This window comes from Carassius auratus, chromosome 2 (assembly GCF_003368295.1).
Source record: "Carassius auratus strain Wakin chromosome 2, ASM336829v1, whole genome shotgun sequence".
Lineage (NCBI taxonomy): Eukaryota > Metazoa > Chordata > Actinopteri > Cypriniformes > Cyprinidae > Carassius > Carassius auratus.
In genome coordinates, this window is record NC_039244.1 from 28372591 (window position 1) to 28388292 (window position 15702).

Below are 15702 nucleotides of genomic sequence, written 5' to 3' on the forward strand. Positions count from 1 at the left end.
GGAAAGAGCTGAATGACTTCAAGAGCAATGAGATGGAGGTACACGAGTCTAGCCGTCATCTGACCAGGTGAAGCACACTGAACTCTTACACACACATCTTTATCTTAATACTGAAGGAGATGGTTCACACACAACTGTAAATTCAGCATTTAGCCATCGTTCCAATCGTGAGTGAGTTTCTTCTGCTGAACACGAGATATGTTGAAGAATGTGTGAAGCTGAGCAGTTTGTGTGAGCTATCCCTTTTTAGGTGATATCTTAAAGCCGTCATTGTCTGTTTTAATTAGTTTCATCAATATGAACAGCCAGCTGAACTGCTGGTTTGAGTGAACGATTCAATGAGTCAATCACTTCATTCCTGAATGATTCAGTTCTTTTGAAGTCAAATGATTCAGTGACTCACTCATTAAGACAGTGACTTCACCAGCTATTGGTGTTTTTAGTTTCATATTCAAAATCACATCCTATAATCCAGATCAACTGCAGTGTGAATGCACTCATGCCTCTCCTGAGCTTTACAGCAGGTGTACATGGATGCGATTTGAGTGTTAACAGCCTAATATTGGCCACTTATTCTACCTCAATTAATTGATTAAATGTATGTTTGACATCAAACATGTAGAAAAGAAATCTAAGACATATGGACTAAAAATATTTTGTGGATTTATAGAAATTGTGGCCGTCGAGCATATCTAGTCGTTTGACTATATTTTGGCAGTGGTGCAGATTTTGGGGAGGGTGATGAGGGTGATGAGGGTGTTTTTTTATTTTTCACTGCTGTGATTGATGACCGCTGCTCGGAGGTGTTTATAATCAGAGTGTTATGTTTAATAATGTTTATAATCAAATGAGTTACTTTTATAGATTGCATGATTATATATTCACACAATGGCAGTAAATGATTCATAATGTGTTGATTTGATGTGTCCTATCTGAAACAACAAATCTGCTTTTACACACACACACACACACACACACGAGTCACTGATCACACAGGAAATGAAGAAGGCACAATAATTTAACGACACATTCACAGTTCTCAGATACTCTTAATAACAATCTTTACTGCTCAAGTGTTTCATTTCCACTGAAGAATGATTCATTTGTTTAATTTGACCAATGGAAACCCTGATGAAACGTTTAACGCCCTTCATTATGTTGATAAAGAATGGTAGATATTCTTCTGGGAAGCGTTCTGAGAGTGATCCGTGTAGTGTGATGTGAAGCAGTGGATGAGCTGATGCTGTTCTCTGCAGGTTTCACCGGCCGTAGAGGAACACTGCTGACGGTCAGATCACGAGCTGGACACTTCTGCACAGAGACCTCATCATCATCATCCTCCTCCTCCTCAGATCGGTGGATTCTCAGTGTGAGACGCTGCTTCAGGACGCTGGGAATCCTCTGAATCCTGGAGCTTCTGGAGGATGATGTTCAGATGTTTAGACTCTCGTTTCACCTCGGAGACTGTCTGTGCTCTTCCACGTGTGTGTGGAGGGATGATGACTGATTGAAGCTGTTTGAGTTGCTTCACATCATTTGCATTCTTGTTTTCTCATGCAAATCAAGCGTTTGTCATAAAGCCTGTCAGCAGATGTCCTGAAGAACATTGTCATGTGTTATTCATGTTTTTCCTTGCTTCTGTCTGCTATTTTTGTTTTATTGAATGTATTTTTGAGTTCAGTGTATTTTAACATCTTTTCTCAGTGTTTTAGAAGTCCTTTTCAGGCACCTGTCATCCTTTCTTCTGAAGTCCTCTTTTAATAAACCAGATGAGTGTTTAATTATGATCATCATCTTCATATATCTCCCAGAGTGAGGACTCAAACTCTCCAGTCTCGGGGTTTTTCAGGGTTTTTGTCGATTGAAGCTCATGAAGAAGTGCGTCGTGGGTCTGAAAGCACCAGATGAATGTGGAAGGGACGCTGTCTTCAGTCAGACGAGGGAAAACTGACCGGTCAGTCTCAAACATCCAGCGGGTCAAGCTACAATCATATTCTGCATGCACTTTAGTAATATGCACAGTGGTTATTTTTTATCTTTCACCATTTAAAGTAGATTAGAGCTTGTTGAATTATCGCTCCTTCAAGCAGGAGTGATTTGAGATGAAATGCTCCTCATCTTTGCTAAACTGAAGTCCTGAAATGATTTGATCATCAACTGAAACCAAACCTGAAGTGTTTCCCAACATCAGAACGAGTTTAACCATCCGTGTAGCTCAGGTGCAAGGTGTTTTTCTAAGACAATGTGAGGATGAAGAACATCAGCAGAAGGAAGAGTCCAGTGAGATCTTTTCATCCGGATGGTGTTCAGCAGAAGAAGAGTCTCGTGTGGGACTGGCTCGACGCTGGTCATCTTCAGGAACACTCTGGACATCACGGCATCAAATGTTGTCAAACATCAGCGTCACTGAACTGAACCCATGTGGAAATACTCATCCTTTCAAGGAACCAAATCATCTTTTTAACAACTGTGTGATTTTGAGAACTTTTAGAAACTGCATGAGTTTATAAGAGCGAGCGTCGAAGCGTCCTGAAGCATCGTGTCTCCAGTGTCAGGGACGCCATGATTTCAGCAATAAAACTGACCTTATTTACAAAGATTCTCTCTCTCTCTCTGTGTGTGTGTCTGTGTGTGTGTGTGTGTGTGAACTGAAACACCATCAAGAATATTAAAGACCCAAATCCAAGCTTTTAGAAACACAAACATGTTCATCACTGCTGTCACAGACCAGTGTAGAAATTAGGAACAACTTTATTCTTATAAAATTGTCACACATTAAAAAGCAAGAAGGATTTTTAGTTTTAACCCTTTCGAAACTAAGACAACAACATGATGTGTAGGTTTGTTTGATTTTATTTATTTTTATAAATGTATTTATAGTACATCTACACAGATATTTAACCTTTATATATATATTTCTAGTCCATGTTTACACATTTCTCTGTTTGTTAAATGCCTATATTTCTCCTTTTTGGAGATCTTGCTCCCATTTTTTGCACTTTTGTAAACATTAAAAATAAATAGTTTATAGTGTTCATTGAAATTTACTTGACTAATTTTTATTCTTTTGAAAATAATTAACTTTTTTTTTATTGAATGATTTTAGGTTAGCCTATTTTTATTTTATTTTTTTTAAGTATTATTATTATTATTTTTTTTCAGTTTGTGCTTCTAAAATTACAATGATTTATATATCAGAGCCCATATTCACAAAACACCTTAAGCCTAAAAGTAGCTCATAACTCTCCAATATTGGAGAAAATAAAAACAAAAGAATGAATGTGTCAGAATAACAACGTAATGTTGAGCTTTTGTAAAATAAAGCAAACACTGCACTTTCTGCCATCTCAGAATCTGTGAACTTGTGTGTGTCACTTTAAAACTCTGTGTATTACAGACATGACAAATATATTTATAGAGAGTGAAACTTTTAAATGAACCAATTCAAACAGAAAACAAATATCCTCACATTATGTAATCTGTATGAAACATGCACACCGGTGCTGCAGAGATAAGTCACTGTCACAAACCTCATCTCACCGAAAACAGAAAGCAGTAGTGTAACAATTACCACGTTACAATAAATTACAATGTTAATGCAGTGTACATGCTTTTTTCCCTAACAAATTAATAATTTTTATATTGGATGGTGCGCTATGACAAGCCTTTTTTGTGAGCACTTGAGCACTTATTCGGCTATGTAAGCAATTAAAGGCTCTATACAGTATTGTTCAAAATAATAGCAGTACAATGTGACTAACCAGAATAATCAAGGTTTTTAGTATATTTTTTATTGCTACGTGGCAAAAAAGTTACCAGTAGGTTCAGTAGATTGTCAGAAAACAAATGAGACCCAGCATTCATGATATGCACGCTCTTAAGGCTGTGCAATTGGGCAATTAGTTGAAAGGGGTGTGTTCAAAAAAATAGCAGTGTCTACCTTTGACTGTACAAACTCAAAACTATTTTGTACAAACATTTTTTTTTTCTGGGATTTAGCAATCCTGTGAATCACTAAACTAATATTTAGTTGTATGACCACAGTTTTTTAAAACTGCTTGACATCTGTGTGGCATGGAGTCAACCAACTTGTGGCACCTCTCAGCTGTTATTCCACTCCATGATTCTTTAACAACATTCCACAATTCATTCACATTTCTTGGTTTTGCTTCAGAAACAGCATTTTTGATATCACCCCACAAGTTCTCAATTGGATTAAGGTCTGGAGATTGGGCTGGCCACTCCATAACATTAATTTTGTTGGTTTGGAACCAAGACTTTGCCCGTTTACTAGTGTGTTTTGGGTCATTGTCTTGTTGAAACAACCATTTCAAGGGCATGTCCTCTTCAGCATAGGGTAACATGACCTCTTCAAGTATTTTAACATATGCAAACTGATCCATGATCCCTGGTATGCGATAAATAGGCCCAACACCATAGTAGGAGAAACATGCCCATATCATGATGCTTGCACCTCCATGCTTCACTGTCTTCACTGTGTACTGTGGCTTGAATTCAGAGTTTGGGGGTCGTCTCACAAACTGTCTGTGGCCCTTGGACCCAAAAAGAACAATTTTACTCTCATCAGTCCACAAAATGTTCCTCCATTTCTCTTTAGGCCAGTTGATGTGTTCTTTGGCAAATTGTAACCTCTTCTGCACATGCCTTTTTTTTTACAGAGGGACTTTGCGGGGGATTCTTGAAAATAGATTAGCTTCACACAGACGTCTTCTAACTGTCACAGTACTTACAGGTAACTCCAGACTGTCTTTGATCATCCTGGAGGTGATCATTGGCTGAGCCTTTGCCATTCTGGTTATTCTTCTATCCATTTTGATGGTTGTCTTCCGTTTTCTTCCACGTCTCTCTGGTTTTGCTCTCCATTTTAAGGCATTGGAGATCATTTTAGCTGAACAGCCTATCATTTTTTGCACCTCTTTATAGGTTTTCCCCTCTCTAATCAACTTTTTAATCAAAGTACGCTGTTCTTCTGAACAATGTCTTGAACGACCCATTTTCCTCTGCTTTCAAATGCATGTTCAACAAGTGTTGGCTTCATCCTTAAATAGGGGCCACCTGATTCACACCTGTTTCTTCACAAAATTGATGACCTCAGTGATTGAATGCCACACTGCTATTTTTTTGAACACACCCCTTTCAACTAATTCAACTAATTGCCCAATTGCACAGCCTTAAGAGCGTGCATATCATGAATGCTGGGTCTCATTTGTTTTCTGAGAATCTACTGAACCTACTGGTAACTTGTTTGCCACGTAGCAATAAAAAAATATACGAAAAACCTTGATTATTCTGGTTAGTCACATTATACTGCTATTATTTTGAACAATACTGTATGAGGCTCTAATAAACTATATGATATGGTTTATTAATAAAAGTGCCACTAATATTGATTAATTGACTAATGCTTAAAGGCCTTGTTGCAGGGTTAATTTTCAATGAATTTGTGCAATTTGCTTGTTGGCAATAAACATTTAAAGGGGGGGGGGGTGAAATGCTCTTTCATGCATACTGAGTTTTTTACACTGTTAAAGAGTTGGATTCCCATGCTAAACATGGACAAAGTTTCAAAAATTAAGTTGTACGTTTGAAGGAGTATTTCTGTTCCAAAAATATTCCTTCTGGTTTGTCACAAGTTTGGGAAAGTGTTTTTCGAGTATGGCTCTGTGTGACGTTAGATGGAGCAGAATTTCCTTATATGGGTCCTGAGGCACTTCTGCCGGAAGAGCGCGCTCCCGTATAGCAGAGCACTGAGAGCACAACAGACTTCACTGATCAGAGCGAGAGCGTCGCCAAATGTCACAAAAGAAGTGTGTTTTTGGTTGCCAGGGCAAGACGACCCTGCACAGATTACCAAAAGAGAAACAGCATTAAGGGACCAGTGGATGGAGTTTATTTTTACAGAGCATCAACGGAGCTGTGCAAGTGTTTGTTCCCTGCATCATGTGTTGAGACGTGCTGCGTTTGGTCTCGTACTCTATCGCATACTTTTTTGTTGTGCGCTTGCTTAGACCTTTGTTGTGATAAACAGTAAAGTACGTTCAGCTGAATTCAATTTCCGTTTTGTCTGGTTTAAAAAAGATTATTATACCGTGGCAGCGGTTGCAGCAGGCCTCCAGTTAATCCCTCCTCGTGTGAAGATCGAGGAGTGTAAAGACCATCGACTCTACCGTGAGACTCCACCAGGCAGGGACACCGGCAGGGGATATAAGTATTGTTTTGATTAATCTTTTCCTTTTCCTTGTTTAATTTCTGTTTCAGTTGTTTTTTGTTTATAACCAAATCTTACTATGTGTTTCCAGATCCCTACTATCATTACCACTCGTAAACCATGCAACACACAATGTAGACAGCGCAATCTTAACAGCCTGCATACTTTGCCTATGTCTGCTAATACACTACTTTCTTTTCCTATTGGTCTCTGGAATTGCCAGTCTGCTGTAAACAAAACCGATTTCATTACTTCTATTATTAGTCATTCAAAGCTTAATCTCATGGCTCTAACAGAGACCTGGAATAAACCAGAGGACACTGCTACACCTGCAGCACTCTCCAATAATTTCTCATTTTCCCACTCCCCCCGTTTGACTGGAAGAGGTGGAGGTACTGGTCTGCTCATCTCTAATGATTGGAAATTTAATCCTTTACCATCTTTGGGTATCAACAGCTCCTTTGAATCTCATTCAGTTACGGTTACCTACCCTTTTAAAATACATTTTTTAGTTGTCTATCGACCCCCAGGACCACTTGGTAATTTTTTTGGATGAATTAGATGTGTTGCTCTCAACCTTTTCTGAGGATGGTACTCCCCTAGTTATGCTTGGAGATTTCAACATTCATCTAGATAAACCTCTGTTTGCAGATTTCCACACTCTGCTTGACTCTTTTGATCTCAACCGAGTGTCAACTACTGCCACTCACAAATCAGGCAACCAACTGGACCTTATTTATACGTGACACTGCTCTACTGATCATGTTCTGGTTACTCCACTGCACACGTCGGATCACTTCCTCCTCACTCTTAACCTCAACATGATCCCTGACACTTCACTTACCCCTCCACATATCATCTTTCGACGTAACCTACGCACACTTTCATCCTCCCGGCTTTCTGCAATGGTTTCATCTTCACTTCCTTCCCCTAAACTGTTTGCATCTTTGGATGCTAACAGTGCTACTGATACTTTCTGCTCCACTCTTACATCTTGTTTAGACACTGTTAGCCCCTTATCTTCCAGACCAGCCCGTAACACCCCTTCTGCCCCTTGGTTATCTGATGTTCTACACGAACACCGTTCTAAGCTTAGAGCTGCTGAAAGGGTGTAGCGCAAGTCCAAAAATACTACTGATCTTATTGTGTATCAGTCACTCCTATCTTCTTTCTCTGCTAATGTCTCCTCTGCTAAAAGGACATACTACCATAACAAAATTAACAATTCATCTAACTCTCGCATGCTTTTTAAAACATTTTCCTCACTTCTTTGTCCTCCTCCTCCTGCTTCATCTCTAATGTGTTTAATTTTATTAATGAAAAACGTTGCAAAGTCGTCAGCTATTAGTGCACAATTTTCCACACCACAATCAGTCATGCTCATATCACCAGCAAACTTACACTCATTTACATCCTTCTCTTCACTCTCTGAGGCAGAAGTGTCAAAACCCATCCTTTCTAATCACACTACTACTTGCCCGCTTGATCCAATTCCATCTCATCTCCTTCAAGCCATTTCTCCTGCAGTTGTACCTGCACTCACTCACATCATCAACACTTCCCTCCACACTGGTGTTTTTCCCTCATCATTTAGACAGACACGTATAACTCCACTACTTAAGAAACCCAACCTCAACCCATCTCTTTTAGAGAACTACAGACCAGTTTCCCTTCTTCCTTTTATTGCAAAAACACTTGAACGAGCTGTGTTCAACCAAGTCTCTACATTTCTCCAGAGATGTATAAAGTACTAGAGAACCATACTTGAGTAAAAGTACAAGTGCTCTATCAAAAAAGTGACTTGAGTAGAAGTTGAAGTGCTCTTTAAGCACCACACTTAAGTAGAAGTACTAAAGTATTCAACATTTTTTGTAATTAAGTATTGCAAGTAGTCTATTTTAAAATTTACTACTCAAGTACTGAAAGTAAAAGTAGAAGTATTGTGTTATGTAGCTATTAAAGAAAATAGTCAAAAGTTTGAACATATTGTTTTTACTATTTCAAATGATTAACCTAAAGGACAACCACAATTCCTTTGACTGTAACTTCTTGTAAACAAAAAACGGTTACTAGGGTTAGTTAGCCCAATTTGCAAAATGATGTCATTAATAACTTACCCTCATGTTGTTTCAAACCCCTAAGACATCAGAGGGTCATCTAGAATTTTTTGAAGCATCGAAAATACATTTTGGTCCAAAAATAGCAAAAACTACGACTTTATTCAGCATTGTCTTCTCTTCCGTGTCTGTTGTAAGACAGTTTAAAACAAAGCAGTTTGTGATATCTGGTTCGTGAACAAATCATTCGATGTAACCGGATCTTTTTGAAACAGTCCACCAAATCGAACTGAATCGTTTTAAACCGTTCGCGTCTCCAATACGCATTAATCCACAGATGAATTAAGCTGTTAACTTGTTTAATGTGTCTGACACTCCCTCTGAGTTAAAACAAACCAATATCCCGGAGTAATTCATTGACTCAAACAGTACACTGACTGAACTGCTGTGAAGAGAGAACTGAAGATGAACACCGAGCCGAGCCAGATAATGACTCGTTCACGAGTCAAGAACCGTTTCTGTCAGACGCGTCCGATTCGTGAACCGAGGAGCTGATGATACTGTGCATGTGTGATTTAGCGTGAAGCAAACCGACACACAGAGCGTCTGGAACCGAACTGATTCTTTTTGTGATTGATTCTGAACTGATTCTGTGTTAATGTTATGAGCCCATGTGCAGTCAACGGCAATGACACCATTGCATCAAGCGCAAAGGAATCGGTGAACTGTTTTCTTCAACTGGTTTATTGAATCGAACTGTCAGAAAGAACTAACGTTACTGGTCATCCGAAAACCGATGCAACTGGTTCTTGACTCGTGAACGAGTCATTATCTGGCTTGGCTCGGTGTTCATTTCTCTCTTCACAGCAGTTCAGTCAGCACGCACAGTCTCGCTTGATTCGCTCAATGATGTGCCAGCTTCATCAAACCTGCCATCTACAGTTCTGGCAGTGGTTTGTAATGGAATGATTCGTAACATTATTATAATTGTAACGAGTAACGATGCAGCACATAAAAAAAATATCGGAGTAAAAGTATTAAACTCAGCGAAAATATGTACCGAAGTAAAAGTGGAAGTAGGAGAAAAAAATAATACTCTAGTAAAGTACAGATACCGCCTTTTAGTACTTAAGTACAGTAGTGAAGTAGTTCTACTTTGTTACTATACATCTCTGCATTTCTCACACACAACAATCTCCTTGACAGCAACCAATCTGGCTTCAGAAGTGGACATTCAGCTGAGACGGCCTTGCTCTCAGTTGTTGAAGCTCTAAGACTGGCAAGAGCAGAATCCAAATCTTCAGTACTTATCCTGCTTGATCTGTCCGCTGCTTTTGACACGGTTAACCACCAGATCCTCCTATCAACCCTACTGACAAAGGGGATCTCGGGAACAACACTTCAATGGTTTGAGTCTTACCTATCAGATAGGTCCTTCAAATTATCTTGGAGAGGTGAGGTGTCCAAGTCTCAACATCTAACTACTGGGGTGCCTCAGGGCTCAGTTCTTGGACCACTTCTCTTCTCTGTCTACATGGCATCATTAGGTTCTGTCATTCAGAAACATGGCTTTTCATACCACTGCTATGCTGATGACACTCAACTCTACCTCTCATTCCATCCTGATGATCCGACGGTAGCTACTCGCATCTCAGCTTGTCTAACAGACATTTCTTCCTGGATGATGGACCATCACCTTCAACTCAACCTTGCCAAGAAAGAACAGCTTGTGATTCCAGCAAACCCATCGGTCCATCACAATTTCACCATCAAGTTAGGTACATCAACCATAACTCCTTCAATAACAGCCAGAAGCCTTGGAGTTATGATTGATGATCAGCTGACTTTCTCAGACCACATTGCTAAAACTGTCCGGTCCTGCAGATTTGCTTTATTCAACATCAAGAAGATCAAGCCCTTTCTTTCGGAACATGCTGCACAACTCCTTGTTCAAGCTCTTGTTCTGTGGCTGGACTATTGCAATGCCCTTTTGGCAGGTCTTCCAGCCAATTCTATCAAACCTTTACCATTAATTCAGAACATGGCAGCAAGATTAATTTTTAATGAGCCAAAAAGAATACACGTCACACCTCTGTTTATCAATTTGCACTGGCTTCCAATAGCTTCTCGCATAAAATTCAAGGCATTGATGTTTGCCTACAAAACTACCACTGGCTCTGCACCCATTTACCTAAATTCGTTACTTCAGACTTATGTGCCTCTAGAAGCTTGTGTTCTGCAAGTGAACGTCTCTTGATTGTTCATCCCAAAGAAGCACAAAGTCACTTTTACGGACTTTTAAATTAAATGTTCCCTTCTGGTGGAATGACCTCCCCAACTCAATCCGAGCAGCTGAGTCCTTATCCATCTTCAAGAATCGGCTTAAAACACATCTCTTCCATCTTTATTTGACCCTCGAACTTAACACTCACTATTCTAATTCTATTCTTAAAAAATCTAACTACCTTTTTAATCTTTTTGTATTATATTTTCTTTTCATTTATTATGCAATTGTATATGTATGTGTGTGTGTATGTGTAAAGACCTCTAACTAGCTTGCTTTATTCTTTTATTTTTTTATTCTATCTGTTTTCTTTTTATTTATTATATTATTTAGAATCCCATGCTACGTGTACTGTGTTCAGCTAACTGAGACTTGTTATAGCACTTATAAATCATTGCTCTTTTTGTTGTTTTTGATTGCTTCCACTGTCTTAGCGTCTGCTAAATGAATAAATGTAATGTAAATGTAATTTCGAAGATGCTTGTTTTACAAACAAGGCCCAGTTTGACGCCGGATTTGCACATCGTTTATTTCTTAAGGATAATGCAGTCCCAACGAAAATGGATCACGATCGTGTGTTGGAGGCGGTGAGTAAAACTGCTTCAAATATCTCTGTGTTGTTAACTTAGCTATCGGCGTGTAAGCACATCAAGTAAACAACATGCGATGTTGTCATCAAACTGCACTTTCCACATGTACAGCTTAAAAGAAAAAAATACAGTTTCAATACATACCACATAGAGACGTCGTTGCTGAGGCTGCTCTTGTTAAATTTCAGCCTCTGAATCTGATTCTGGATCATAAATATACGCCGAATCTGACTGTTAGTCATGGTTTGTTTTGGTTGGTTTTGTCCTCCCGGTAATGTCACAGCTTCAAAAGCTTACTCGCGCTCGTGATTCTTTAGCTCCGCCCACACGCCACGCCTCCAGGCACTCGTGTTTTTACGGGAAAAATCGGTACAGACTATCTTTCTCTTATGAATATAATAAAACTAAAGACTTTTTGGAGTTATGAAGGATGCAGTACTACTCTATAGGTACTCAAGATTAACAGGAGATTGAGTGAAAATGAGCATTTCACCCCCCCCCCCTTTAAACTGTTATCCATTGTATTTTATGTTGTCGGCTATCACAAAACAGAATATAATACGAAAAAGTAGGTACTATCTTACAGCGGTCTCCTTTCCCCCATAATGCATTGCATCACGTCACGTTGGTGAGAGAATTTACCAAAGCAAGCCTTGAGAGAGAGACGAGTAGTAGACAAGAGTATTCAGATAGCGCAAATTATAGATAGAAAGACTAGATATATAGATAGATAGACAGACAGATAGATATCGACAAAACACACTACCATGGGACAGCACCCACACAAGCTCCTGTCAAACACAGCGACACACACGCGGCTACGTTTGCAACAACATTTTCACCGGAGGAAGAGATAAACGCTTAGACACGCTCATATAGCTAGCATGATGCCTCCTATTTCTAGATGACAAAGACAAAGTTTACCAGTTCTACGACACTATAAGCCCTTTCAATCATACAGACTTTTCCAGAAAGTTACCGGTAAATTGGCGTAAAGAGATCCTGTGTGAACAGGATCTCTTAAAAAATACCCTTAAATTTGTTCCGGCAATTTTACGGCAATTTACTGGTATTACTGTGTGAAAGGGGCTTATGACAAAGGTTACCGGTACTTATCTGAACTAACGTCATGATCACTGCCACTAGATATAAAGAAAACTTTGATTTTTCACTCTGTGCTATTCAATGACAGTAAAAACTATATGTGTTGTTATTGAGCAGTGCTGCTCGTAGACTAGCTCCAGTGCTCATTGCTGCGATGCTAAATGATAGCAACTCACCAGAACACTTCACCAACTCTACACTCATTCTCCTAAGACCATGAATTGAATAAGCTTTGATGGCCATCAGTTCTTAGCAATTCCTCATTTGTCCTCTCACGTCTGGCAGGTTTGAAATTACACGGCTGTTGCATGTAATCTACACATGTTGGCTCTTGCCACCTCTTCCTCATCCCAGTCAGTCGCTATAGTTCTGATGCTGCGTTCCAGGCAGGTTTTTGAGCTCGTAATCACTATTTCATACCACGACTAACAACTTTGTACCGTTCCAGGCAAGATACGCCAAACTTTCTGAGCACAAGGAATTGTAGCTAGATTATTTATGCATTACCTTTGAAAGTAACTTCCCCAACACTGGTTGTCTTTGTCTTTGTTGTGTTTGTTAATAATAATAATGATGATGAATGTGATGTAGGAGAATGCAGAAGTTAGACACTGAAGAAGTGAACAGCGCTTACATATGTTCACATATAACAGCTGGTGCGTGAATAAAGTTTGAATACACTATAGCTACTGATTTAAAATCAAAGAATAATAGCTAAAGGTCCACCTTAAGTGTATATATATATATATATATATATATATATATATATATATATATATATATATATATATATATATATATATATATATATATATATATTTCTATAAATATACTGTCATTCAAATAATCAAATACTTTGTTTTTCCATTTATTGATTGGCAGCCCTCCTGTCCCATCTGGGAATTGATCCATCTGATCATTTTATTTCTTGTCACTGTTTGGTTTAAGCAAACAGAGTTCTGTCACGGTCAACATTTTGGCCTGTTCTTCAGGAAGTGGGCAGTTTTGACTGATTTCCTGTTTGCTTTCAGTTTTAAGACTGATGGATCACGCAGAGAGAGTTTTTCCAGATTCAGGAATCATGACCGAGGGCAAGGGGACAGTAGATGGTAAGTTCAGTGCTACTTTTTTATAGTGAACTTAATTCTAATGCTAAACTCAGCAGTAAACACATTGAAATTATAAACATTTGTCAACACGATCTGAAAGTAGTTTATTAAGCAAATGAAAGTGAAACACATCAGGTGAGCAGAACACATCATGATCTGCCAAAATACTGCAATATTACTCAGACAAGTATTCATAAATCTATTTCCAAAATAACAATTTAAAACGCGTTAAAAATAAGTACATGATATGCATATTTGCTTTTGAGTTGAGAGATTAAAGAAATGTTGAAAGGTTTCAGAATACGTAATAAATTAATTAAAAACAGTCCTTTAATATCTTACGTGTGCTAACTGTGTTGTCTGTGTGTCCTCTATGATCCAGACTACAGTGACTACTATAACTTGGCAGGATCAGATTCATCTTACAGTGATGGCAGCACAAGGGTCTTCGGTGGGGTTGTCCTGGCCGTCCTGCACAGCACAGTTTTCATCGTTGGTTTGCTGGGAAACGCTGTGGTCCTGTGTGTGCTGATCAGACACCGTCACAGATGCAGTCTGACAGACATGTGTCTCCTCAGTCTGGCCGTGTCTGACCTGCTCTTTCTCGCCTCGCTCCCTGTTTGGGCTCACAGTGCGGTGCAAGGATGGGTTCTTGGCTCATTCATGTGTCACATCATAACCGCTCTCTTCATGATGGGTCTGTACAGCAGCGTCTTCTTCATGGTCCTCATGACACTGGATCGCTACGTCATCATCGTCTACAAACACAGCATCTGTTCCAGAAAATGGCCTGCAAAAATGGCTCTGAGCTTATTTGTATGGATGCTCAGCCTGTTTGCGTCCCTCCCTGATATTGTTTTTGCCAAAGTGAACGTGGACACGAGCACCAAAGAATCCTGCGGATCTGAATTTCCTGAAGGTGCAGCCTGGATGTCGTTTACGTACCTGAACATCCTGAGCTTGATTCTGCCTCTGATCATCATGAGCTTCTGCTTTTGCCGGATCCTCAGCAGTAAATCAGAAGAAAAGCACGGGATCATCCGACTCCTCCTGACTGTGCTGGCCGTTTATTTCCTCTTCTGGACTCCATACAACATCGTCACGTTCCTCATGTTCCTGCAGAGGAAGGGCTTCATGCTTTCTCGTGAGTGGTCTAATGATCCGAGTCTTGCCAAGCAGTGGGTGGAAGCGATCGCATTAAGCCACTGCTGTCTCAATCCCATCATCTACACCTGTGTGGGACAGAAGTTCAGAAGAGCAGTGCTCACGGTCCTGAAGAACCCTCCACAGTCACCTGAGAGCGCATCTTCGGAGTATTCCTCCACACTGATCACATAGAGACCCTGTCCTCCAGAGAGAGACGCATACTCTTTCAGAAGCAGAAGTTCAGTCTCTTATATATTGCATGCCCATCGCTCGTATTTTAGATTTGCAAATGATACACATAATAGTTCTGAAGGGAATGGTTTCATCAGCATTTTTAAATAAACTCAAAGTGTTTGAAAATGTTGATTTTTTTTTTTGAAGAAATACATTTAGCCTATATTCTGAATGTTGCTTTTAAGATTTTTATTGTAAAGCTGCTTTTAATCAAATGAGTCATTAAAAGCCATTGTCCTGGTGATTTTACACTCTCAGAAGAAGTAAAGCTTAGAGAAGCTCTCACTGGGAGGATAACAGAAAATCTGTCCTTTTAAATGTAGATATTACTATGTTTGTACCTTGGTTTTATGTTCAGATTAATATGCAGGGGAAAACAACTCTTCCTCTGTTACATTACCTCAAAACTATTGGTAGATTTAAAAACCCTTGAGATTTTATATAACAACATCATATGAACACATTGTCCTTTCCGCCTTATTTTGACATTTTCACTTGCAGTCATTTGTAACTAGTGCGTTCGAGGCTTCTGGTGTCATTCACTTCTAGTTATTTTAGATGTAAAAAACAGTACGTTATGCTGCTTGATATTGAAAACTGGTATTTGTTATCAGATTATTTCAACGGTTATATTATGTGATATAATCATAGCACTGGTTTGTGGCTCAAATAGTTTCATTTTCTTCTACACTATGGGATATCTTTTACTGATGGTAATGATTGGGAAGTCTCGCACAATCACAGGAAAGAGCTTTACTTCTGCCTCAGGTCACAGAGGTCAGTTAATTCTCCGCACATAGAGACTCTTTCACCTAGATATCACACTGTAGAGACTGTGTCTGTTCCACGAACTAGAAAATACAAAAAAAAAACGTCCAAACCAAGTTAAGGTTAATAATTTAATTGAGGTTCAACAAATAAAAAACAGAAGCAATATGGATAAACAAAT

The 15702-nt window shown here is 39.1% G+C and overlaps 2 protein-coding genes across 10 annotated transcripts in view; both read left to right on the forward strand.

Annotated features, from left to right (window-relative positions):
- LOC113039354 (phosphatase and actin regulator 1) overlaps window positions 1–2599 on the forward strand; it is a 38552-nt gene extending 35953 nt beyond the window's left edge. For all 9 annotated transcript variants that reach the window (XR_003274968.1, XM_026197283.1, XM_026197286.1 and 6 more), the window contains 2 exons: window positions 1–67; window positions 1257–2599. The exon at window positions 1–67 is cut by the window's left edge and continues 10 nt beyond it. Coding sequence is in view for 8 of the 9 variants with exons in the window: in XM_026197283.1 (XP_026053068.1) it covers window positions 1–67; window positions 1257–1272 (83 nt within the window). In the remaining variant the exon portion in view is untranslated. The remainder of the gene's footprint in view (window positions 68–1256) is intronic.
- Window positions 2600–13147: 10548 nt separating this feature from the next.
- Window positions 13148–14885, forward strand: LOC113039406 (C-C chemokine receptor type 2-like). Its single transcript, XM_026197307.1, has 2 exons — window positions 13148–13373; window positions 13756–14885. Exons 1-2 carry the CDS (start codon window positions 13307–13309, stop codon window positions 14709–14711), a joined length of 1023 nt encoding a protein of 340 aa, XP_026053092.1. The 5' UTR covers window positions 13148–13306; the 3' UTR covers window positions 14712–14885.
- Window positions 14886–15702: the final 817 nt, after the last annotated feature.

Coding starts and splice junctions, on each gene's coding strand:
- LOC113039406 (XM_026197307.1), top strand. CDS start 13,307: ATGGATCACGCAGAGAGAGTTTTTCCAGATTCAGGAATCATGACCGAG. Junction 13,374..13,755: donor GGGCAAGGGGACAGTAGATG/GTAAGTTCAGTG, acceptor TCTATGATCCAG/ACTACAGTGACTACTATAAC.